Source organism: Hakea prostrata, chromosome 5 (genome assembly GCF_041222555.1).
Source record: "Hakea prostrata isolate BN-2017 chromosome 5, UWA_Hpros_2, whole genome shotgun sequence".
NCBI lineage: Eukaryota > Viridiplantae > Streptophyta > Magnoliopsida > Proteales > Proteaceae > Hakea > Hakea prostrata.
The window spans coordinates 8,642,171-8,665,376 of record NC_142604.1 but is presented as its reverse complement, the minus strand read 5'-3'; the positions used below and the strand labels follow the sequence as shown (position 1 = coordinate 8,665,376).

Genomic DNA, 23,206 nt, shown 5'->3' with positions numbered 1-23,206 from the left:
AAAAATATAAAATAAAAAAAAAAAAAAAAACCATGACTCACCCCTCCCCTGGCCCTCATAAGGGAACAGTCCTTAGATTTGCCACGTGGAATTGAGTCTGACACGTGTAGATCCGGAAACCAGTGCTTATTTGTCATTTTAATCACTGCGTTCAGCATTACCCACGTGGTAACACAAACCCGTTGGGTTTTTGGTGTTTTTCTTGTTTCTTATCTAGGCTTCTCAATCGTCTTGGAGTTGTTCTTCTCTGTTTCAGAGCCCTAGCAGATTTTCTGAATTTCTTCCAGGTACGCTTTCTTTCCATCTCTCTCTGTCTCTCTTTTTCTTAATAGGCGCGGTGAAACCGTGAAAGGAATCGAAAATTTCAGGTTCTGGATCCAATAAGGTAACGGGTATTTTATTTAATTACGCGGTTAGGGTTTAAGGAACTGCAAAATAGATTGGAGAAGGCTAAACATCTGATTTGGCCAAATAATAGTTGAAAATCTGATTCAAACAGGTGATTGTTCCCGCATATTCTGATGGTACTTGATTCTAGTTCAGGAAACGGTTCTAGATTTCGAAGGCATGATCTTTAGGATAATAGCCGAAGTTGAGATAGGAAATATACTTGAATCGAGTTAACGTAAAAGAGATGTTAAATTGTGAACTGAAATCCTTAAACCGGAAATCTAGGAAGTGTATTTGATGTAGGTTTTCTGAAACCAACAAGAAAAGTTAGGGTTTTAAACAGAAATCAAATCTGGAGCTTCATATAAGTATTCTAATGTAAAACCCGAAATCACAACAGCCTTCTGGATCCCTCCTGAACCATAGGCTGAAAGCAAATTTCATTCAGCAAAATCGTGCGGAGGCTGTAAGCTTGTAAATGCTTTTATAGACAACTATAAGGTTGACCCGGACTGGTTAAGAAAGCTAAATAAAATAAGAGTCTTTCACGGATATAATGGAAAACAAGCAAAGCGGACCAAAAAATAGTCTAAAAGGTCCTCCCAGTCACAGGCTCATAGGAGGATTTCTAGAAAGGGTTGTTATGAGAAGCAGTTACATATTGCTTAGGCTGATCGTATCTTATTCCTTTTGGATGATGTGCTCTATTTGAGGCTTATGAACCATTCGTCAAAGGGATATAATGCTACTTTAGAGGCACATTGGTTCTTTGCTCATTTTCAGTTGGACCATGTCTCTTTCATGACCATTTTTTGTGCCTTCTTTAGTGGAAGAAAATGAATATATGATTAGAAACTTTAGTCATATGCATGTGTTCTTTACTTCAAGGAGCCTGGTTTAGGTGTTTTAGTATAGAATGCAGTATTCCTTTTTACAGACCCTGCCTTGCAAACAGAGATGGTCTCTTAGAGATGAAACTTCTTTATTACCATCGTCCTGTCCTATTGTACTGTACTAAGTTTTCTAGCATAAAACTAGTTTCAAGTAGCTTGATATTCAAAGCGCTCTTTAACCAGAAAAATATGGTGACAGAAAGGGCTAGTGAGTAATGACTTCTTGATAAAGTCTAGTGAGAGGCATACGAATTAAGAAGTGAAGGATTCTCCCTATTGCTTGTCACATATGGAAAAATGGTCTTAGGGGCCACCTGCTTGTTCATTTTTGGCAGTGCCTATCAATTTTTGTTTTTAGCGGGCTTATTCAGGTGATATGATTCAACATTGTTTAGATTTTTATCTCTTCTTTTGGTGGAATATGTATGTAATCTTCTGCTGATGTTAATATTGGTTTTCCTGTGCACTTTTGGATGAAAGAAATGCAAAAGGTTTTAAGGGCCATTAATCCGATATCTTTCTTTCTCTTTTTTTTTCTTTTCCCTCTCTCTCTCTCTCTCTCTCTCTCCCCCAGACTTTTTGGGGCACCCCTTCCAGAATCAATTTGCTAATTCTGATCCTTAAGTCTTGATATTGTTCGTATTTATCATTTCAACAAGTCAAATTCAGTGTAACTCCATTTTGGAAGCTTCTGCTAACCTGGACTGTTGGAAGAGTAACAAAGGCTCCATTCTAGTTTCTTCGATGTCCAGAAGAGAAAGATTGCTGAAATCTTTGATTGTAAATGAAAGTAGTGCCCAACCAAAGCTTATATCTGAGCTTGTTTTAAGTGGGTTTGATTATGTGTGGGATACACTATGTTTAAGGACATGTTGTTTCATCAGTTTGGCGTACCACTTCTATTTCATTTACATGCAGGGAATAGATGTTGCTGGATGTGAACAACGAAGAAAACTTGTAGTGAAAGGTTTTTGGCTGACTACGATAGCTTGCATTTTTATCCTGTTGGATGACGGTGAAGATTATCGAAGACGAAGGTGAAGAATCAACACCTAGAAGTACTTAACTCAATGGACTTTTTTTAATGAGCAAAATACAACATGTTTTCACTCACTTCAGATGATCCTAGATTGCTTTAGTAGGTTTTCATGCGAAATTTTAAACAAGATAAAAGATCCTTGAAAAACGACTCTCTTCTAGTAAACCAGGGTTTCATGATAAACTAAGATCCTTGAAACTACTACTCGTAAAGTAGATATTGGTTATGCACTTAATCCAATATGAAATGTCATGGCACTTGGTCCCTTATGAACTATGAAGTTCTGGATTGATGCACAAGCTAATAACAATATTTTTCATTTCCCATGTCGAAAGAACAAAAACCAGCATCAACATGGTAATGATAATATAATTGTGTAAAAAATTAGCAAGTATGAAAGGTTAGTACTTAAAGGGGGGGGGGGCTTCCTGTGCACAAAGTATAGTTTCTCTCTCTTTTTATAGTTCTATTTGCCTTCTATGCTTTGATCTCTGTTGTATCTTCTTGATTCCATTGTTTGATTTGGGATTATGGTATCATTGGATCTACATTTAGGGTTTTGTTGTTTAAATTATGTTTCTCTCCATTTTAAGGTCCATCCAGTCTCTTAATTCAAGATCTCTGATGACTTTTTTTGTTCATGTCTATATCTAATGCGCTTTCTCTTTTTTCCCATTTCAGGTTGCTGAATCCTGATCTTTCAACAGGTTCTCTCTTTCTCCTTTCTTTTTGGTCATGGCAGCTTTGAAGGACCTGCTTCCTCCTGCGAAATCCTCAGCTGCATCATTTTATGATCACTCAAATGACCCTTGGTTCAAGCAACGATTCAATACCAGCGAGGCTGAGCGTTCAGCTGCTGCCAAAGACATTCCTGTTCCTCCTTACTTGAAGCGTCAGGGCTTTGTGCCCCGGAAGCCTGAAGATTTTGGGGATGGCGGTGCTTTTCCTGAGATTCATGTGGCTCAGTATCCTCTCGGCATGGGCAGAAAAGATGCAAAGCCTGGGTCAAAAACGCTCGCACTAACTGTGGACTCCCAGGGTAGTGTTGCCTTTGATGCAATTGTAAAACAAAAGGAGAATGCTTCAAAGATTGTATACTCGCAACATAAGGACCTTATCCCGAAGATTATAACGGCAGATGGAAAAGAGGAGGAGAAATCAGAGGAGATGGAAAAGGAGATTCAGGAAACAGCAGAACGCACAAAAGCTGCCCTTGAGAAAATTGTCAATGTTAGACTGAGTGCAGCACAGCCAAAAAATGTTCCACAGCAGTCCTCTGACTCCAAGTTCATCAAGTATAAACCGTCACAGCAGGCGGCAGCGTTCAACTCAGGGGCCAAGGAGAGGATTATACGGATGGTAGAGATGCCAGTGGACCCACTTGAGCCACCCAAGTTCAAGCACAAGCGTATCCCAAAGGCTTCTGGTTCGCCTCCTGTACCAGTTATGCATTCTCCCCCACGCCCTGTAACAGTGAAAGATCAACAAGATTGGAAAATACCTCCTTGTATCTCAAATTGGAAGAATCCAAAAGGGTATACAATCCCTCTTGATAAGCGTTTGGCAGCAGATGGAAGAGGTCTGCAAGAGGTTCAAATCAATGACAATTTTGCCAAGCTTTCAGAGTCATTGTATGTTGCAGAACAGAAAGCAAGAGAAGCTGTTGCAATGAGATCAAAGGTTCAAAAAGAAATGTTGCTGAAAGAGAAGGAAAGAAAGGAGCAAGAGCTGCGTGCATTAGCTCAGAAAGCTCGTTCTGAGAGGACTGGTGGTGCAGCTCCTGCTGCTGTTCCTATCCCTGCTGACAAGGGTATGATGGACAGTGAAATGAGGGTTGATTTTGAGCGAGTGAAGGAGAGAGATAGGGAGGCTCCGAGGGAGAGGGAGGAGGAGAGAGAGGAGCGCCTGCAACGAGAGAAGATACGTGAAGAACGTCGTCGGGAGAGGGAGCGCGAGAGACGGTTGGAGGCAAAAGATGCTGCAATGGGGAAGAAGAGTAAGATTACTAGGGATAGAGATCGTGATATCAGTGAGAAGGTTGCACTTGGTATGGCTAATACTGGAGCTGCACGTGGTGAGGTGATGTATGACCAAAGGCTGTTCAACCAGGAGAAAGGAATGGATTCTGGATTTGCTACAGATGATCAATACAACATATATGATAAAGGCCTCTTTACTGCTCAATCTACTCTGTCCAGCTTGTACAAACCCAAGAAGGATGGAGACGCTGATATGTATGGAGGTGCAGACGAGCAGCTGGAGAAGATTATGAAGACGGATCGATTTAAGGCTGACAAAGGATTTACTGGGGCCCCTGAGAAGGCAGGTCCGAGAACTGGGCCTGTTGATTTTGAGAAGGCTGCTGAGGAGCAAGATCCATTTGGATTGGATATGTTCTTAACTGAGGTGAAGAAGGGTAAGAAGGCAATGGAAAAAGTTGGTGCTGGGGGGACCATGAGTGCAAGTGCTGGGTCTTCAATGCGTGATGGCCATGATAAGGGATCTGGCAGAACTCGAATTGGATTCGAAAGGGGACACTAGAAATGGCAAAGTTTTAGTTCATTCTAGTGTTTGTAATGTATAGATGAGTTCCTGAAATACGTATTGCAAATGCGTCACATGTAGCCTAGATTCTGGGACAAGGATGCTTTGTTTATCAAAATATTTGGCATTTTCCACTAGGTACGGCTCTGTGAGCTTGATAGAATTTTCTGATACAACAACCACTTTGTTTAGATTGTATTATGGAAAGATATGCCTGTACAATATGCTTCCTACCCCCTAGTTTCAGTTGGATAAGCATGTGTTGCATGTATTACACAGCCTTGATTTGCATTCTCATTCGCCTTAGTGCCTACCTGTGCAGTAGTGTCTAAGATCCCTTGCAGGGGCTTATTCAGATAGTGGTGATGTGGTATGTAACAGCTAAACCTGAATGGGGTGATAAAATGGTGAACAGGTTCATTAGGGCGGAGGACATCCATAGAACAAATCTGACGAGCCAATGCTTATGACAAGATTGACATATAGAAGCTATACAGGGAAACGTCTTCTGAGTAATATACCATGTTTGGAAGTGGCACAGGTCCACTAAGACTTCGTATCAATATTCAAATCGAGTGCTTGCACAGAATTAAGTTGGCTTGCTCTAATCTGGGTGCTGGCTTTATGCCTAAGCCACTTTGGATTGTTCTTGGTTTCCCAGGCTGTGCTGTTTGCTTAGTCTTTGAGTTAACAAGCCTCCTGGGGTTGGGTGGCGTCAAGTTCAAAAGATAGTTCACCCTGAGGAGGCCAGCAAGGGAGCTTAAGGAAGAATAGAGATGGGGTTTGTGTTCCACATGTCTACTCGATCAGAGTCACTATGCCTTTCTTTTCGAAGTGCCTGATTGGTCTGATTCTGTATATTTTTGGTTGGGTTTTTTGAACAAATTGTCTGAACAGGTTGAAAAAACAATACTGCAATCTTCTGAAGCTTCGATTCCTTTAGTAAGTGCACCGTTAGTTGAGAATTAGTCCAGATCTTATATTTGTATTGAGTTCTCTCTCTCTTGCTTTCCAGCTTCTCCCTTGATGGGTTTCCCTTTTGCGTCACACGCCTTCACTGGAGCTGCTTGTTTATCCATTTAAAAAAAACAGGGTAAGTTCCATACTTGTGATTGTTTATTCACTAATGTCAGTGATGCAAATGGGATAAGAATCTCTGGCAGTTAATGGAATGGATTGAAGAACCACCTGCACTGGGAAAAGATTTTGATTTGGAATCTGATTGCAGCTAAGTTTAGGGTTGTTGGTCTTCTTTCAATAAGAAATCTTACCTGGTTTTGGTCCCCATCTAGAGATGCCTCTCACTAGACAGCTCATATGTTTGGGCCATAAGGATGATTACTTATGCTAGTTAATTTATTTTAAGGTTTCAAACTTGAAATCCTATCTTTACCCAAAAAAAAAGTTGAAGTCCTATGTGTCAAACAGCTATCTTGATTTCAACCCAAAAAAAAATACAGTTTATCTTGTCTTTTGTAATTCCAGCCACTGGAGAGGATAGAACTTTTTTTTTTTCCAACTATTCTGAAAAACAAGGATGATATATATCGAAAGAATTTGATGGATGAAAATGAAATTACATCATATCATAGAGGTGTATGTAAATTTTTTTAGAAGAAATAATGTAAGATGTCCAATAGGACAAGTAAAATACAATGTAGAACCCCCCATATGTCAAGTTTGTAGGTGTTATCGCCGTATTCCCGTTGGCTTAAAGAACCAGTTTCTGGGCCAGTCCAGGGCCTTTTGCAGGGCCTGGGCTCCCCCATTTTTTCAAGCGTCACCGCAAAAAGTCCCCTGCCAAGAAATGATCTGAGGGACCAAACCAGATCCATGTAGGACAAGAGTGTTCTACGTGATAAGGGTCATCTTATGTGGGCTCAATTATCCTGCAGCCAGCTATCTGTGATTGGAGCCTTACACGTTTGGAGATCTTCTCGAGCCCTAGGACGACAACATACCTGGCTCCTTTCTTGGGACCCTGACACATCAGACAGAAGAATGCAACTGAGATTCAACCTTCTGATGGGACCCTACTGACGGTTGAGGCGACTCTTTCAACCACGCCTGGAGCCCTTAAATCGCAGAGGCCATCTCCACCTTCTATCTCATCGAATCAACATCCAAAGGCTATGAAGCATATTATCTTTTAAGGTATGGCTGAATTATATAATCATTCACCATGCTTGAACGGGGTAAGTTCTACACACTCCAGCCATCCTTCATTATCTTTTTGATCCTTCAAGAGTATGATCTTCATCATCTCTCGGAGCTCTTTACTCCTTAATGGAGTCTCTAATTATTTGGTCTGGACTAACTCGATTGTCGGAGGTGGCTTCTCGTCCTCACAGGCAGCCCAGCCTTCACTTTCTTTTGGTCTCAATAATAGGGGCTGGATCAGGAGCAACCATGTGGTCAAGAACATATTTCTTGCACCAACAATAGGCGACATCAATCATTTGAAAATGCATTTTTTTGGGGTAAAATTTATCGCTTTCTTGATTACAGAGAAAAAAATATATCATTGTTTAACAATCCAACAGTTAGTGGTGTCATTTAACGTAGAAATGTGATTTCATTTAAAGTAGGACATGGGTCGATAAGTTTTGTGCTATTTTGATGGAAAATAAACTAATGAAAGTGAAGGAATGCTGTTCACATGGTCTTTATATTTTATCATACAACCAAAGACAATTGGTTCTCATCATGTATATGCATTAACATAATCATGTATTGAGTTATGCTCCTCCCTTTCTTTCCTAACATGGCTCTCACCATTAAAACAATCTCTCTTAAAATGATTTGAGAAGTATTTTAAAGACCTGTGAAGTCATTTGGCTTACAATTAGACACGTTACTAAGTGATGATAGAACCATTATAGAACCATTTTCATTAACACAAATCTGTTGTACATGTAATGTATGTTTTGTTATCAAATTAGACTACCTTAATGACCTGTTAATGATCCTTATAAATCAACCAACAGCCCCATGTGCCTAGAATCTAATACCTCATAAACCCAGAAAGGATTAGAAGATCTGCAATTACACAAGTTGATTAGTGCTGTTATTGCTTTGCAACTAAGGCACTAATCTCCCACATGACATCATTAACTGTATATAGGATTCTGGGTAGTGACACCCTTCCAAAGAATTTTAAAAGACAGAGAGAGAGAAGGTAGAGACACAGTCACACAGGTCAATGTTTCAACGTGTCAAAAGCTTCATAAGACATGAAAAAACAAGCTCTACTTTTCTATTTCCCATGTTTATGTTTCTGTGCACAACAAACCAGCAGAGAAGTAAACTATATGGTACTGTTCAGATGGCCTCTTATTCCATCTTCTTCAACTTGATTACTCAATTTTCTCAGGTTGGTACTTGGGCACGTCTGTATTTTATAAATAATCATCTTGGCCAATGGCCTTCACCTGTTGGTTTCTCTATTCTACAAGAATGATTAGACCTTTAAGCTTCCAGTTTCGTGCTAAATTAACTCACCAACAGAAATATACTCTACTCTGAAGTCTGGACAGATCAAGATCAAGAAGGCAACCTTACAATCGTGCGAGTGTTGGGTAGTGTTTTTACTTTAAACTTAAAAACCCAGTTGATTTGGTTAATTAATCTTATCCATTTTCCTGATTACTGGTTCAGTTTCAATCTTCAACCCAAACTGGGTTTGGGGTTTGTAACAATCAGTGGATTCCACTCGCCATTTCATGATAGAAGTTAGTATTGAAAACCATTACTTCATATATCTTATATAGAGGTTGTTAAGGCATCATTAGATTAAGAGTTTCTTGCATCAGAAACCCATTTGATTTATGAGTCCAAGTGATCTGCATTTGCTCCTGATTGAAACAAGCATATGGTCCATCTTCATAGAAGTACAATCATACCGTCAATCATTGAGATAACTACTACCAAAGTTTGAATATACATCGCACATACAAGAGAGAGAGCATATTTTTAAAATCATAGTTCAACCAAACTGAAAATTGATTCTAATTTCTAGCTTTTGAAATCAGCTCTAACTAATCTATCTTGGTTCAAGTGGGTTTGATTCTGGACGGCGAAGTTCAATTACAAATTGAATCCCTGACTGAAAAGAGAAAAGAAAAACATATAAGGACGGCGGAGTTCAATTACAAATTGAATCCCTGACTTAAAGAGAAAAGAAAACGATATTAAATGTTGATTTTTATTTTAAATCATTTTTTTCTATGTTAATGTCGGTTTACAATAAACATAAAAATAAATGTCTTTTCTGTTTCAATTCTCTCAATACATGAGAGAGGGAGAGAATCTCTATATAAGCTAAGACACCTGTAATGACTTTATCCTGAAAAGCTCCCACTTCTCTTCCTTCCAAGATCCAAGTCAGGATAGTTTCCAAACAATGGTAACCTCTCAATCCTTTGAACATGCTTCTTTTCTTCAAAAACTTCATTTCCATCTAGCTTTCTTAACACCACTCTTCTTGTTTGATCAGGGTATTTGCAGAGATGTCAAAACAGGGTCTCCTCTACAGACAAGGACAGGAGGAAGAAGGGCAGCGCTCTTCGTATATGGTGATCAATCTCTCTTCCTGTCTCTGTTTCTCTTGAGTTCTTGAATTGGGTTTCAGAGCATAACATAACATAGCTTCTTATTTGATATTCCATTAGCAATGGAAGGACTGGAGAACATGGCGTTTGTATCAAATGCTGTTAGCTTGGTGACTTATTTCTACAGCTACATGAACTACAGTCTAACCAAATCAGCTACAACACTTACCAACTTCATGGGCACTTCTTATATCTTGGCATTGTTTGGAGGATTGATCTCTGATACCTATTTGTCAAGATTCAAAACTTGTATTCTCTTTGCCTCAATAGAATTGCTGGTATTTCTCTCTCTTTCATTAACAGTTAGATTAAGAACTGGATGATTTGTGTTTCCATGACTAGGAACATAAGAACGTGCAATTGATTAAGCAAACCTGAATCATACAATTTTTTAACCGAAATTTTCATTTTCTCTTTGTTAGTGTCCTTGAGGAACACATGGTAGATAAAATATGCAGAAGTCAACGTTCTAACACCTATCGTTTACAACTTGTAGGGATATGTCATTCTAACAGTACAAGCACACTTTGATGTATTGAGACCTAGCCCTTGTAATTCTTTGTCAACAAGTGAGATGAATCAGTGTAAGGCTCCTGATGGTGACCAAGCAGCAATGCTTTTCTCTGGTTTGTATCTAATTGCATTGGGAACCAGTGGGGTTAAAGCAACACTGCCATCACTTGGAGCAGACCAATTTGATGAGAAGAACCCCAAAGAGGCAACCCTTCTTTCAAGTTTCTTCAACTGGTTCTTGTTCAGTCTTACAGTTGGAGGAATGGTTGGAGTAACTATTGTGGTGTGGATTAGCCAAAACCGAGGCTGGGATTGGGGGTTTGGTGTCTGTACAGTGGCTGTCCTCTCTGCAATCATGTTTCTGTTCATGGGCAAATCAATTTATCGAAATAATGTGCCTAGGGAAAGCTCCATTCTTCGCATTCTACAGGTATGTTTGATCTCATTTCTAATCAAAATCCTTCACAAGAATATATTTCTTTTGTTGTTTGGTTGATTTTTATTGTATCCTTATAACCAGGTGTTCGTGGTGGCAATCCGAAATCGAAAGCTTCCAGTACCGGGTAAGGAGGAGACATTACATGAGTTACATGATAAGGAAGCAGGGATGGACATTGAAATTCTTCAGAGAACTGATCAATTCAGGTATGAAATTTAATATGATTGGAGTTGTGTTTATCCCTCATTAATTATTACATTGCATGAACTCCCACAGATTCTTGGATCGAGCAGCAAATATGACTAGCACCCACTTCTCATCCACATCAAATCTACCAGGATCATGGAGATTATGTACAGTAACACAAGTTGAAGAAGCCAAGATCATCCTAAGAATGCTTCCAATCATACTTAGCACTGTGTTCATGAACACTTGCATGGCTCAACTGCAAACATTCTCAATCCAACAGAGCATTACCATGGACACAAACCTCCTTGGTTTCCATGTTCCAGGGCCATCACTTCCTGTCATCCCCCTTGTCTTCATGACCTTCCTTGTCCCAATGTATGATCGCATCTTTGTCCCTCTTGCCAGAAAGTTGACAGGAATTCCGACCGGAATCCGGCACCTCCAACGAATAGGAGTAGGGCTGGTACTTTCTGTAATCTCCATGGGAGTTGCAGGGATCATTGAAACTCGCCGGAAATCAGTAGCAATGGAGCACAACATGGTGGACTCAACAGACCCATTACCAATAAGTGTGTTTTGGCTGAGCTTCCAATATGCAATTTTTGGGTCAGCTGATGTGTTTACATTTGTGGGACTGTTGGAATTCTTCTATGCAGAGAGCCCTGTAGGGATGAAATCTTTGGGTACATCAATCTCATGGTGTTCTCTTGCATTTGGTTACTTTTTGAGTTCATTGGTTGTGGATCTTGTGAACAGTGTTAGTGATGGATGGCTGGCCAACAACAACTTGAACAGAGATCATCTGAATTACTTCTACTGGGTTTTATCAGGTTTGAGTGTAGTGAATTTTGGATTTTTTCTGGTTTGTGCATCTTGGTATAAATACAAGGAAGTGGATGTGAAGCCAGTGAAAAATGGTGGAGGAGGTAACAGTGATTGTCAAACTTTATAACTAGGCAAATTTGTACCTGGGGTGTCTTCTGTATCTTACTATAAAAGTATAGGATCCGGACTCATACATGCAGTGTATTTCTTCTTCTTTTATTTTTGGTTCACATATTATGTTCATTGCTTACAAATTTTTTTTTTCCTTGTGAGATTTGTGTTGAAATTATACCTACTCTTAATATGGTCATTGATGGCATTATTTTTTTTTTTTAATTGATGACAAATAACTTACTTATTTTTTATTGGGTAATTTTTATCTGAACCTCCTGAGGTTTGATCTATGTCATTTTTAGTTCAAATAAATGAACACTTTGCATCTACCTCCTTGAAGTATCCAATAAGATAAATTAAGGACAAATTATGATTTTTATGACTAAAATACCCTCATATCTATATCTACCTTAAGATTTTTGCATCTATGTCTTCACTATTAAATCCAACGGTGAAAATCAAAATAGTGGGGCATTTGCATCTTGTAAATTATGAATTATTAAACTTTTGAATATAAAATCAAATGGTGTGGATTCACTTGTAAAAGTTATTTTTTATTTCTACGTTTTAAGAATTTAAAGTTTCTTAATTTACAAAACCAACCCGTTATTCACCAGAACTCTCAAATCCCTCTTGTTTTAGGGTTTTTCCCATGTTTTGAAAAAGGGAAAAGATAAGACTCTGGGATTTTATTTGCTTAGAATGTAACCAAACTCAAATGGTTTTTCTAGAAGGGTAAGGGGAGTAATCGATCAGAATTAATATGACCATTAGTTTGGCTGGGTGAATTTGGATCATCCAATGAAGAGCCAAAGGTTGGCTTTTAGGGTTTGAGAAGGCATTAGTTGCAGGTCGCATCAAGTCCAGCCGTCCATGGCAGGGGCTGGGGATTATGTGTTCAAAACATGGAAGTTGTTTCATGGCAAGATTCAAAGTAGTTGCAGCATTATGGGTTTAGAAGATTAGCGATGAATTTGAGATTTCAGGGATTTTAGAAGATTAGAAGAATGGGGAGCCGTGGATTGCCAATGTCTTATTGTAGTTGCAGTAGATCCTTGGAGCATCTTGTTACTCTCCCTCAGATTAACCGGCTGTTATATTCATCAAATTTCTACCTGAAAACAAAGTTAGCTCCTTATATCTTTGAACGATTTGAACGACTGCCAAAACGAACTCAATTGAGCCAATTCTAGTTCAGGTTCTTCTTTGATTTGTCATTGGAAAAACAAACTCTTGAATTTATTATTTTATCAAGTTAAAAAAATTGCAGTTGAAGATTAGATAGAAAGCAATGCTGATTAGAGAAGATGGAAGGGAAACGAAATATTCCTAGGTTATCATGAAAGCAAACAAGGATCTGGGCAAGATTTGCCTCCCCAGTGCTCTGCAAGGACCTTTACTAGTATTTGGCAGGTCTCCCAGTGAATATCGTCAATTCCATCACTCTTAAAATCAAGAGGGATTCAAAGAAAACAAGAGGGATTTGAGAGTCCGATAAATAAGGGGTTGATTTTGTAATTAAGAAGCTTTAAATCCTTAAACTTAATTCATAAATTTACAAGATGCAAATATCCCCGTTCTTTTGATTTCACCGTTAGATTTAATTGTGAAGACATGATGCAAATCTTTCGGTAGAATAAATATTAGGGTGTTTTGGTCATAAAAATCATAATTTGTCCTTAATTGATCTTATTAAATACCTCAGGGGAGGCAAATGCAAAGTGTCTATTTATTTGGACTGAAAATGACATAGATCAACCTCAATGGGTCTAGATGAAAATTACCCTTTTTATTTTATTTCTCTTCTTTTCTAATTAAATTTTTTTTCTTTTTCTAGTCATCTCTTACCAACCAAATACAACATTATAGAACCCTTTTAATAACTCACCAATTGTTTCTACATGGAGAAATGCCAAAAACAATTTTGAGTGTTTCTGAAAACAGAAATACTTTTTGTAGGTGTTTGATAAAACTTGCTTTTGGAAATAGAAACAATACCTGTAGGTGTTTGTAAAATATTTTTTTTGAAGCAAATTTAGAAATTATAATCAAATTTACAAGAATTATCAATGTTATATTTAGAGTGTAAAATTTTTTATAAATTGTTTTACTTAAACCCAATCTACGCCTAATTTTTCCTTCGAGAAACAGACGCAACAACTATTTATTGTTGCATCGAAATTGTTTCTCGAAGCAAAAAATTTCATGAATTTCAATTTATGTTGCAAAATCATGCAATACAAAATAGTGTTTTCAACTAGCTTTTGGCCAATTTGTTATTTTCTCGAAACAAGAAACACCAGAAACTATTTTTCGGTGAGTTATCAAATGGGAGTGAGGAAATAGACAGATTCAAGATGACCACCCATCCCTATGACGATGAAGAATAGAAATGTTTGGAAAATATAGGAGAAAAAGAGAAAACAAGGTAAGCTGCACAAAATTTTTGAATATTTGATAACCCACCGAAAAATAGTTTTTGGTGTTTCTAGCTTCAAGAAGCAAAAAAAAAAATTGGCCAAAAATGGTTTTGTTTCTCATGATTTGTTGTTGTGTACATTCCATGAACCAAAAATTGCGTGCATGTGGGTTGGATTTCAAACAATTTTAGATTAGTGTATTTATTATAATTTTCAACAACTATTCCGTAAATTATATTATAATTTTCAAATTTGTTTCAAGAAATAGATTTATTAAATGCCTAGGGGTATTGTTTCTACTTCCAAAACAAATTTTATCAAACACCTAAAAAAATGTTTCCACTTCCAAAAACACTAAGAAATATTTCTAGTGTTCCTTGAGGCAAAAATACTCAGTGAGTGGGCCTCATATGTTTCTTATCTTTATGTAAAAAGACATTTATACCCCCTTCGTTATAAGGAGGAGACATAAATACATGGGAATAAATATATATTATGTACCTAAATTTGATGTATGGGCATTAAATATTGAACCAACTTAATATGAAATAGGTTAAAGGGTTTGATTCATTATATTTCATCGACTTCAAAACTTTTGACGCGTTAATCAATTATTTAACATTTTTCAACCAAACTAGTACCACGTTAAGGGTTTGAATCTTTTATAGGACAATGGATCATATAATTCTAGATTGCACAATGGCAAGAATGGTTTGGTTTGTTCCTCACTCTCCTTTATACCTCCTCAATCACCATCGATGATTGATTGGATTCAGAGTTGGTCACAGCAAACACACCTAGGGAAGCAAGAAAAATCAAGAATGATTTCATTATGCAGTTTTATGGCTTGGAACCTGTGGATGGCCAAAAACTACAATCAAAATTCTGCTAAAAATTTGTCCCCTGTTGAAGTTATTGCAGCAGCTGAGCACGAGTTTCATGAATACAACAATGTTGCCCAGAAAGGACACAATGCTTTCCCACAACGATCAATACCTCAAGGAAACAGTCAGTGGAAGCCTCCACCTATGGGACATTATAAACTAAACACTGACGCATCTCTCCACACCCATTCGCAGAAAAGTGGAATTGGTTTCATCATTCGCGACAGCTCTGGCAACCCACTAGCAGCAGCCTCTGATCCTCTCTTCTCTTCTGCTGAAATTGGAGAACCAATGGCAGTTTGTAACGGCATCATCCATGCGATTGGTGAAGGTTAAGAGCATCTACAGGTGGAAAGTGACTGCAATTCTGTAATTCAATACATTTTAGATCCTGAGAAGATGATCCCTTCTGACCTGATAGTGTTGATATCAGATATTAGAAGGCTAAAGAACTCGTTGGTCAATGTTTCTTTCTCTTACATTCCAAGAGGCATCAATTGTGTAGCTGATGCTCTTGCTCGAAGTGCCACGTCTATCCCGTGTAGGACGTTTTGGCCTTGCTCCTCTCCTTGGATTCAAGGAATTATGTTTCCCTGTTTCCTCGACTTTTTCACAGCCCCATTCTTCTATTTGAATGAAATTATTCTCGTACCAAAAAATATATATATCCTTTATAGGACCATAGCTACCTATTCAAGTGAAAGCAAAATTTATGTGTATCTCAAATTCTAAAAGCCTAACTTAAAAATCAAAGATCAAACAAAACCTGCCTCAGCTGTTCACCAAACGACCCCCAAGAAAAAGGAACTTGAAGAAATGGAGAAAAGAGAAGATGGTGTTCTCCTTATGGGAACTATGGGCCTAGGCAATGGACTTCCCTGAGAAAGATACTGATGTTCTTCTGAAACATTCCTAATATTTATAGTTTTATTTTCTTCTTAGAAGTGGTTTTTTGCAAGGTAGTGTTGATACCTGTTAGTCTGTTCCAACTAATAATTGAGCTTTAAATAATCAAATGGCTAATTGGGCTACTAAATTTTCTTTTTTAAGTGAGGGATTTTTTTGTGAAATTATTAACACAAAATCAACTTGCAAAGAGGTTGATTAAGAATCCTCGTTAGTATGTTTTTCTTTTTTGGCTAAAGGATAAGCTTGTTAAGGTGTTTAATCTTGGGTTATTTTGTACAAAAATAATTAATATTACTTTTACTTTTCAATGTAAGGTGTCGTGGTGTAGTTGGTTATCACGTCAGTCTAACACACTGAAGGTCTCCGGTTCAAGTCCGGGCGACGCCAATAATTTTTAATTTTGTGAGGTTTTTCTGATTCCCGTAATTTTAACTTTGAGAGGTTTTTCTGATTCCCGTTGTGTTTGATTCTATTTTAATTTGATATCAATAAACACCGACTGTTTATTCAAAACATCCCTATTGTGTTTTACGTCTCCCGAACGTTCTGCTTTTTCTTATCAATTTCCCTTGTTCCTTTTTTCTCCTGTTTCTTCCCCTTGGCTCCTCCTCCTGTGGCCGGATCTCTCTCTCTGCGGCTTGTTTCTCTTCCTTTTTTTCCTCCTTCGTTGTCCGCTGTGTTGGGTTCTTTTATTCGTTCCATCGGTCCGGCAACCCCCCATTTTGGGGTTAATTTAGGTTATTCTAAGTCCAAATTTGATGTCTATTTTATTTGTTCTTGCCTGTGTCTCGTGGTGCTCGTCTTTGTGTTTTGTTCCTTCCTTTTTGTCTTTCTTCGTTTTTTGCGCGGCTGTCCCTTTTCCCGGCCCCCCATTTTGGGGTTAATTTAGGTTATTCTAAGCCCAAATTTGATGTCTATTTTAATTTGATATCAATAAACACACTGAAATTACTGGTTTTATTCAAAACATCACCTAAATTAGTGTTTTTTATCAGTACATACTCGACTATATATAGGAAAAACTAGAATTCTAGAACATTATTTTAAACAATTAAATCAAAATAAATATGCACAAGCAAAATAAATATTATTATAACATATTTATATACAAATACAACTATGTATAATATACATGTGTTTCCACCACTTGTATCATGTCAATACCAAGTACCATTGCCTTGGTGGATCTATTTGCTGTGAGTATTGTGACTCATGTCTCATGCTAGATGGTCTGAAGGCTATAATTATGAGTTTCTCCTCCATAATATTTTTAAAGTCACTCTATGACATTTCATGTTAATGGTTATTGAGGCACAAAGAAACTAGAGCTATGTAATTGGCATCATCTATTTATGCAAAACTACTCTCATCAAAAGAGTAAAGAAAATAAATATATGGAAGAGAGTTAAGAGACCCTGTTGGATGTGTGGTGTTGGTGTTGGTTCATATAATGGAAAGTTTGGTCGCATACCATATTAGTATACCGCCTTCAACATACTAGTTGTCCCCGAGTTACTCGGAGGGATAATTGGGATACTCAATGTCCCACCCGGGCGCGCCTTTATTTTCCTCTCCCCTTATTTCTTTTTTCACCAGATGAATGCCAATAATAGCTTTGGTGTGATGTGTGGTGCTATACAGGTCCTTGGTATATCTCATATGTGAGAGTTACAAGTATATTTGTTGACCATACATTGGTTCACATGCTACAAACTCAGTGGTTGAGTCCCCGAGTTACTAGGAGGGATAATTGGGATACTCTAAAGATGATGACCTCAACCACTGAGTTTGTAGATTAACGTTGTGGTGGGTTGGTTCATTATAGGTATTAATTGTGTATTTTTATATTTCCCGCTTTATATACCGATCCTAACAACATTATTGGCATTCATTTTGAAAAAAAAAATTAAAAAAAATTGAAGAACAATGGTTACCTCTCAGATAAAAAAATAAACTTCCAGATCTATATGTAATTATGTTTGATCGTCGCAAACAATGTTATACCCTTCAAGAATGAAACAGGATTACTGCTATATGTCAAAAATCGAAAGAAAATATAGCAAAAATGCAATAAGTAAAAGAGAGAAGATTTGAAGAGAAGTAGGATTACTGCTTATATGTCACAAATTGAAAGAAAATATGGCAAAAATGCAATAAGTAAGAGAGAGAAGATTTGAAGAGAAATTTAGGAAAAATCGTGAAAATTGGACAAAATATTGGTTTTTGCTATTTTCAGCGATTTTTTTGTACGTTTCGGTTTTACTTTGAAAAAAAATCGGTAAACAGAATCGGCCGAAATTTGGCGAGTTTTGGCGGATATTCTACGAAATGTTTCTTTTATGAGCACAGGCCTACCAGCTGGAAATGACAAAATTTTCCTTCGGCCAGCCGCGGTGAGCTTTTGCTTACTCTCTCAGTCTTCCTCGATGGAAACTTGAAATAAGCCGTGTGAACACATAAAAGGAGATCAAATCACAAAACACCTTTTCTGCTGCACATAAACCAAAATGATAAAATCGAATATTAAATTAAAAAAAAGGAGAAAGATTTGAAAATTCGTGATTGACTCTACCAGCTCTTGCATGTGAAAGCCAGACATTCCAGTTGAGTAGGATCACAAGCAACTTCCTTTTTCCCCGCTGTCAATGCTCTTCACTCATTCCTCTCTCCTCTACCCAGTAATAAAAAAAGAAGAAAATCAATTATTCTCAAGCAGCTCAGCAGTTTACCATTTTTTTAATTCTCTTCATTGAGAAATGGCGTGATCAGTGGGTGCATATTGCAGCCAAGTTATTCGTTAAATTTTCTGATTGAACCTCTAATCTTGCCTAGATTACTGGGTTCCTTTCCCTTTCGTTCGTTAACGTAGACCCACTTCAATCATTACACGGAAACGCGTCTACCAATAATTCCTAGAGCCCAGTAACACAACAGCTGGAGAGAGAACGCGGGCATTCTGCGGCTAGTTATAAACCCAAGTGAACAACTAACTCCATTCATAGAGTTCTGAGAGTTCTAATCAGAGCTTGTCTTCTTCTCTTGTGAGTCACAATCTTCTTGAATTTAGAGTTTCTTCTGCTGCTCTGAAGAATTTTTGAAGATCACAGAGGCTTCTGGTGGTAAAATGAGGCAAGCCCTTTTGCTGTATTTGATTTGTGGTGTCGTTGCTTGTTTTAGCCTTTCACCAGTGAAAGCTGAAGACCCTTACAGATACTATACATGGACTGTAACTTATGGGACTATTTATCCTCTTGGTGTCCCTCAACAGGTAAGTAAACCAGTATATTAGTACATTTCTTGTTTATACATTTATCCTTTTCCATCATTCTATTCTAAGATTAATTGTTTGCTTTTGAAGGGTATTCTCATTAATGGACAATTTCCTGGTCCTAGACTTGATGTTGTGACCAACGATAACATAATTCTCAACCTCATTAATAAGCTGGACCAGCCTTTCTTATTGACATGGTATCACTTCCAGATCTTTCTATCTATTCTGTTTCTGAAATGTAACTGTAATGAAGTTTTAGACTTCTGTCATCAATTGTGTCCTTTTTTCAATGTCTTGAACATTCATGAACTGATTAGAGTATATGGATTCTGATGAACAGGAATGGTATAAAGCAGAGGAAGAACTCCTGGCAAGATGGAGTAATTGGGACCAACTGTCCCATTCCTGCAAACTCCAACTACACATACAAGTTCCAAACCAAGGATCAAATTGGATCCTACAATTATTTCCCATCAACTCTAATGCACAGAGCTGCAGGTGGCTTCGGAGGCTTAAATGTCTATGCAAGGCCACGGATTCCAGTTCCATACCCTTCCCCTGCTGGTGATTTCACTTTGCTTATTGGTGATTGGCACAAGACCAACCACAAGGTAACTAGCTTGTGTATCCAGATTCATAATATAGACCTTCCTCCTTTCATGTTACACATTAGCTTCTGCCTATCTCACCTTCCTTTTAATTCCATTTTGCAGGACTTACAAAAGTTGCTGGATACAGGGAAAACTCTTCCTTTCCCTGATGGCATTCTTATAAATGGCCAAGCTAAGTCTAGCTTCACTGGTGATCAAGGTACATAAACTATTTCATCCCATCTCTTTCTGAAGTTTCTAAATTAATCTTACATCCCCATATATCTGATCTAGGTTACTTTGGTGCTGCTTTCAGGTAAAACCTACATGTTCAGGATCTCCAATGTGGGCTTATCAACCTCCTTCAACTTTAGGATTCAGGGACACACAATGAAGCTGGTTGAGGTTGAAGGATCTCACACCTTGCAAAGCATTTATGATTCTCTTGATGTACACGTTGGCCAATCTCTATCTGTTCTAGTCACCTTGGATCAGGCTCCCAAGGATTATTACATTGTTGCCTCTACTCGATTCACAAAGCAAGTTCTCACTTCAGTTTCGGTGTTGCACTATTCAAACTCTCAAACTGCGGTTTCCGGTCCCCTACCTGTTGGCCCAACTTACCAAATTCACTGGTCTATGAAGCAAGCCAGAACCTTCAGGTATTGTTCTTCTAAAGACTGAAGCAATGGTCTGAAAAAACTTTGCATTAATATACATAGAATCAACTTATAATGCCTATGTTTTGATTCTGATCTTTCTTTTGTCTTTTATCCAAAAAGATGGAATTTGACAGCAAATGCAGCAAGACCTAATCCTCAAGGTTCATACCATTATGGTAAGATTACAACATCAAGGACAATCATGTTGGCCAATTCAGCACCTCTGATGGATGGGAAGCAGCGTTATGCTGTTAATAGTGTCTCCTACACTCCCCCTGACACCCCTCTAAAGCTCGCCGACTATTTCAATATTGCTGGTGTCTACAGTACAGAGACCATCCAAACAAATCCCACAGAGGGTTCTGCATACTATGGTACCTCTGTTATGAAAGCTAATCTTCATGAATTCGTTGAGGTTGTGTTTCAAAACAACGAGAACACAATTCAATCTTGGCATCTTGATGGTTATGATTTCTGGGTTGTTGGGTAAGCCTTTATACTTCAGTTGTATATGAATACTAAGCAACATCTTATAAGATCTTTTGAGAATGCTAATTTGAATGAAAATAACAGATTTGGACGTGGAACATGGACACAAGCCATTAGGAAGAAATACAATCTAGTGGATGCACACACCAGACATACTGTTCAGGTATTCAAGCCATACCAGGATGCATTAATTTGGTCATCAATGATTCTTCTTGAACAGGCTGAGTCTTGTGTTTGGTTCTTACCATACATGTATTTTGTTGCAGGTATATCCAAATTCATGGACGTCTATATTGGTTTCATTGGACAACCAAGGCATGTGGAATGTGAGGTCTGCAATGTGGGCAAGGCAGTATTTGGGTCAGCAATTCTATCTCAGGGTTTGGACCGCAACCAAAAGCTTTTCTGATGAGTATGACATCCCTGCTAATGCCCTCCTTTGTGGCAAAGCTGTTGGAAGGCATGCTTAGATTTTTTTTTCACCATCAATGTGTATGTCTTTTTCTGTCCCAAGGGTGTAAGAGAAGAGGGATTTGAAGAAAGGAGAAAGAATTGTATTGAACTAATTTCATTCATTATCTTTATATTTACAGTTACAGATGTAAATTTTTTGTAATTTTTTTTTTCCAAATTCAATCGAAGGATGTGCAGCCATATTGGTTACTTCAGTACAGCTAACTCTCCCTTATAATCTAATTTAAGGCCAAACAAACCCAGTCTGTGCCAGCAGGTGTAGTTGATGAGTCCACAAACTTACAAAAGAGAAGCGATTCTGATCCTTCAATCACACCATTATCTTCACCACTGCAATGAATGCTTCATGGCAAAGCACTCAATGGCTTCTGGGCATTCAAAAATTTAGGAAGATATCTTGCTCGTCCAGACGAATTGAACCATTTTGGTACTTAGTCTTGCCATCCATTTTTCTTTAACAAAGCAATTAATATTCACAACCCATGGTATAGGGTTTAGGGTTTTGGAGAATTACTAATAGACCTCTCTAGTTTACAAATGCTCAATGTACTTTTATTTTATTTTATCAGTAGTATGTGCAGTGATGAGCATGTTTTAACACAAATTGTTCAGCCAGGATTGTGTTGTGTCACATTTAAAAGGTTTAATATTGATATTTTCTAAGAGTGCTCCCAATTGTAAGAGTTCAATTGCTGTAATTATGGGCCATATTGTCTTGGTTATTGAGAATCAGTTCTCCAATTGCTGGTAGTTGCTCTAAATGGTTGTGAATTGTATTCCCTTTGTTTGTGCTGTCCTTATACCCTCTAATAATCCGACAACGATTCCTCTGGTTGCTTCCTCCTCATGGTTGAAGATTGTGGTTGCCCTTTCCTAGTGGATATCTATATTAATTAGGCCCAGAAACGTATCATGTCTGATTCTCAAGTTTTTTGCAATCCTACAAATATTATCCGAATGAGTATGAGTAAAAATGTACATCTTTATTGTTAGCCTACCTCTTAAGTAATGGTGTGGTTTGGAAGAATTTCTTAGGGCTTGTTTGGTTACTTGAATCCATAGATTTTGAAATCTTTGAATTCATAAATACGAGAATTATATTGTTTGGTGAAAATTCATGGATTTATTAAATCTAAATATTTATCTTTTTACACTAAAATGTGAATATATAGATTTATGGATATACGGCGAAACCCATAGATTTCACCCCTACAATAAAAACATTACACATTTACGCATTCACAAAAATCACGTCGACCAAACAATTTTTCATAATAAAATTTTCACAATCAGGTTAACTAAACAGTTAATTTTATAAATTATGACCTCATAGATTTGAAATGTCTGAACTCATGTAACCAAACATGCCCTTAAATCCTGAAGTTAAACCTATTTGTTTTGTATAAATATATCCTATAACCCTCAAAATTATTAGGAATTCTCGTATTATGGTGTATCAGTTTTCTGGTCCGATTTACACCTCTCAGTCCTGGACCCATTCAAGTCGTCTTGGCTTCTTTGGTTTTGGTTCCTACTCGAAGGTTTCTGTTTCTTCATTTTTGAGTTTCGTTTCTAGGGTTCGGTTTCCTTTTTTTTTTTTGCTTTCTTTGTTGAAACTCTTTTTCTTGTTCGCGAGTAAGGTTTCTTGCTTTTGAGTTTTTCCTCTGCGATCTGTGATTAGCAATCTGCAAGTTCCGAACCTTGATTCTGGTTTTAACTGTAAGTTTCTTGAATCTCTTCTGCAGTTTTTCATTCTGCAATTTCGATTAACTCTGCGATCTGCGATTTTGAGTTTTCAATGGCGTCTCCTTCAGCTTCTCCTCCTGTTTCAGTTCTTGTTACTCTCAATGTTCATCCATATCTTCCTGTGAAGTTGAACTCTTCAAACTACTTGATTTGGCGTACGCAATTTGTTCCTCTGTTGGCAGGACACGATCTGCTAGGTTTTGTT

The 23,206-nt window shown here is 37.7% G+C and overlaps 3 protein-coding genes, 1 non-coding gene and 1 pseudogene across 6 annotated transcripts; all 5 read left to right on the top strand.

Moving 5' to 3' along the window:
- Positions 1-153: 153 nt before the first annotated feature.
- Positions 154-4,914, top strand: LOC149014902 (SNW/SKI-interacting protein A pseudogene; annotated as a pseudogene). 2 transcript variants are annotated; one of them, XR_016173541.1, is made up of 3 exons: positions 154-287; positions 2,202-2,320; positions 3,004-4,914. The product of XR_016173541.1 is annotated as an SNW/SKI-interacting protein A pseudogene, transcript variant X2 (transcript). The 2 variants fall into 2 exon arrangements; XR_016173540.1 differs by lacking the exon at positions 2,202-2,320.
- Positions 4,915-9,225: 4,311 nt separating this feature from the next.
- LOC149014901 (protein NRT1/ PTR FAMILY 4.5-like) lies at positions 9,226-11,743 on the top strand. Its single transcript, XM_089156810.1, has 6 exons — positions 9,226-9,271; positions 9,362-9,440; positions 9,537-9,754; positions 9,973-10,419; positions 10,510-10,634; positions 10,705-11,743. Exons 1-6 carry the CDS (start codon positions 9,269-9,271, stop codon positions 11,567-11,569), a joined length of 1,737 nt encoding a protein of 578 aa, XP_089012936.1. The 5' UTR covers positions 9,226-9,268; the 3' UTR covers positions 11,570-11,743.
- Positions 11,744-14,818: 3,075 nt separating this feature from the next.
- LOC149014900 (uncharacterized) lies at positions 14,819-15,196 on the top strand. The gene has a single exon (XM_089155375.1). It carries the CDS (start codon positions 14,819-14,821, stop codon positions 15,194-15,196), a length of 378 nt encoding a protein of 125 aa, XP_089011501.1.
- An 886-nt stretch (positions 15,197-16,082) lies between these two features.
- TRNAV-AAC (transfer RNA valine (anticodon AAC)) lies at positions 16,083-16,156 on the top strand. Its single transcript has one exon. It is a non-coding gene; the product is annotated as a tRNA-Val (tRNA).
- Positions 16,157-18,739: 2,583 nt separating this feature from the next.
- Positions 18,740-21,953, top strand: LOC149014898 (L-ascorbate oxidase homolog). The gene is made up of 8 exons (XM_089156124.1): positions 18,740-19,037; positions 19,128-19,237; positions 19,381-19,651; positions 19,754-19,850; positions 19,947-20,292; positions 20,413-20,778; positions 20,866-20,944; positions 21,048-21,953. The coding sequence occupies exons 1-8, from the start codon at positions 18,894-18,896 to the stop codon at positions 21,249-21,251; spliced, it is 1,617 nt and encodes a 538-aa protein (XP_089012250.1). The 5' UTR covers positions 18,740-18,893; the 3' UTR covers positions 21,252-21,953.
- The last annotated feature ends 1,253 nt before the right edge of the window (positions 21,954-23,206 follow it).

What these genes read in the sequence shown, in the direction of transcription:
- LOC149014900 (XM_089155375.1), top strand. Translation starts at nt 14,819, where the DNA reads ATGGCTTGGAACCTGTGGATGGCCAAAAACTACAATCAAAATTCTGCT.
- LOC149014901 (XM_089156810.1), top strand. An exon ending in CCATTCTTCGCATTCTACAG is followed by an intron (nt 10,420 to 10,509) that starts GTATGTTTGATC and finishes CCTTATAACCAG; the next exon opens with GTGTTCGTGGTGGCAATCCG. An exon ending in CAGAGAACTGATCAATTCAG is followed by an intron (nt 10,635 to 10,704) that starts GTATGAAATTTA and finishes GAACTCCCACAG; the next exon opens with ATTCTTGGATCGAGCAGCAA.
- LOC149014898 (XM_089156124.1), top strand. Translation starts at nt 18,894, where the DNA reads ATGAGGCAAGCCCTTTTGCTGTATTTGATTTGTGGTGTCGTTGCTTGT. An exon ending in CAGCCTTTCTTATTGACATG is followed by an intron (nt 19,238 to 19,380) that starts GTATCACTTCCA and finishes TCTGATGAACAG; the next exon opens with GAATGGTATAAAGCAGAGGA. An exon ending in GGCACAAGACCAACCACAAG is followed by an intron (nt 19,652 to 19,753) that starts GTAACTAGCTTG and finishes TCCATTTTGCAG; the next exon opens with GACTTACAAAAGTTGCTGGA.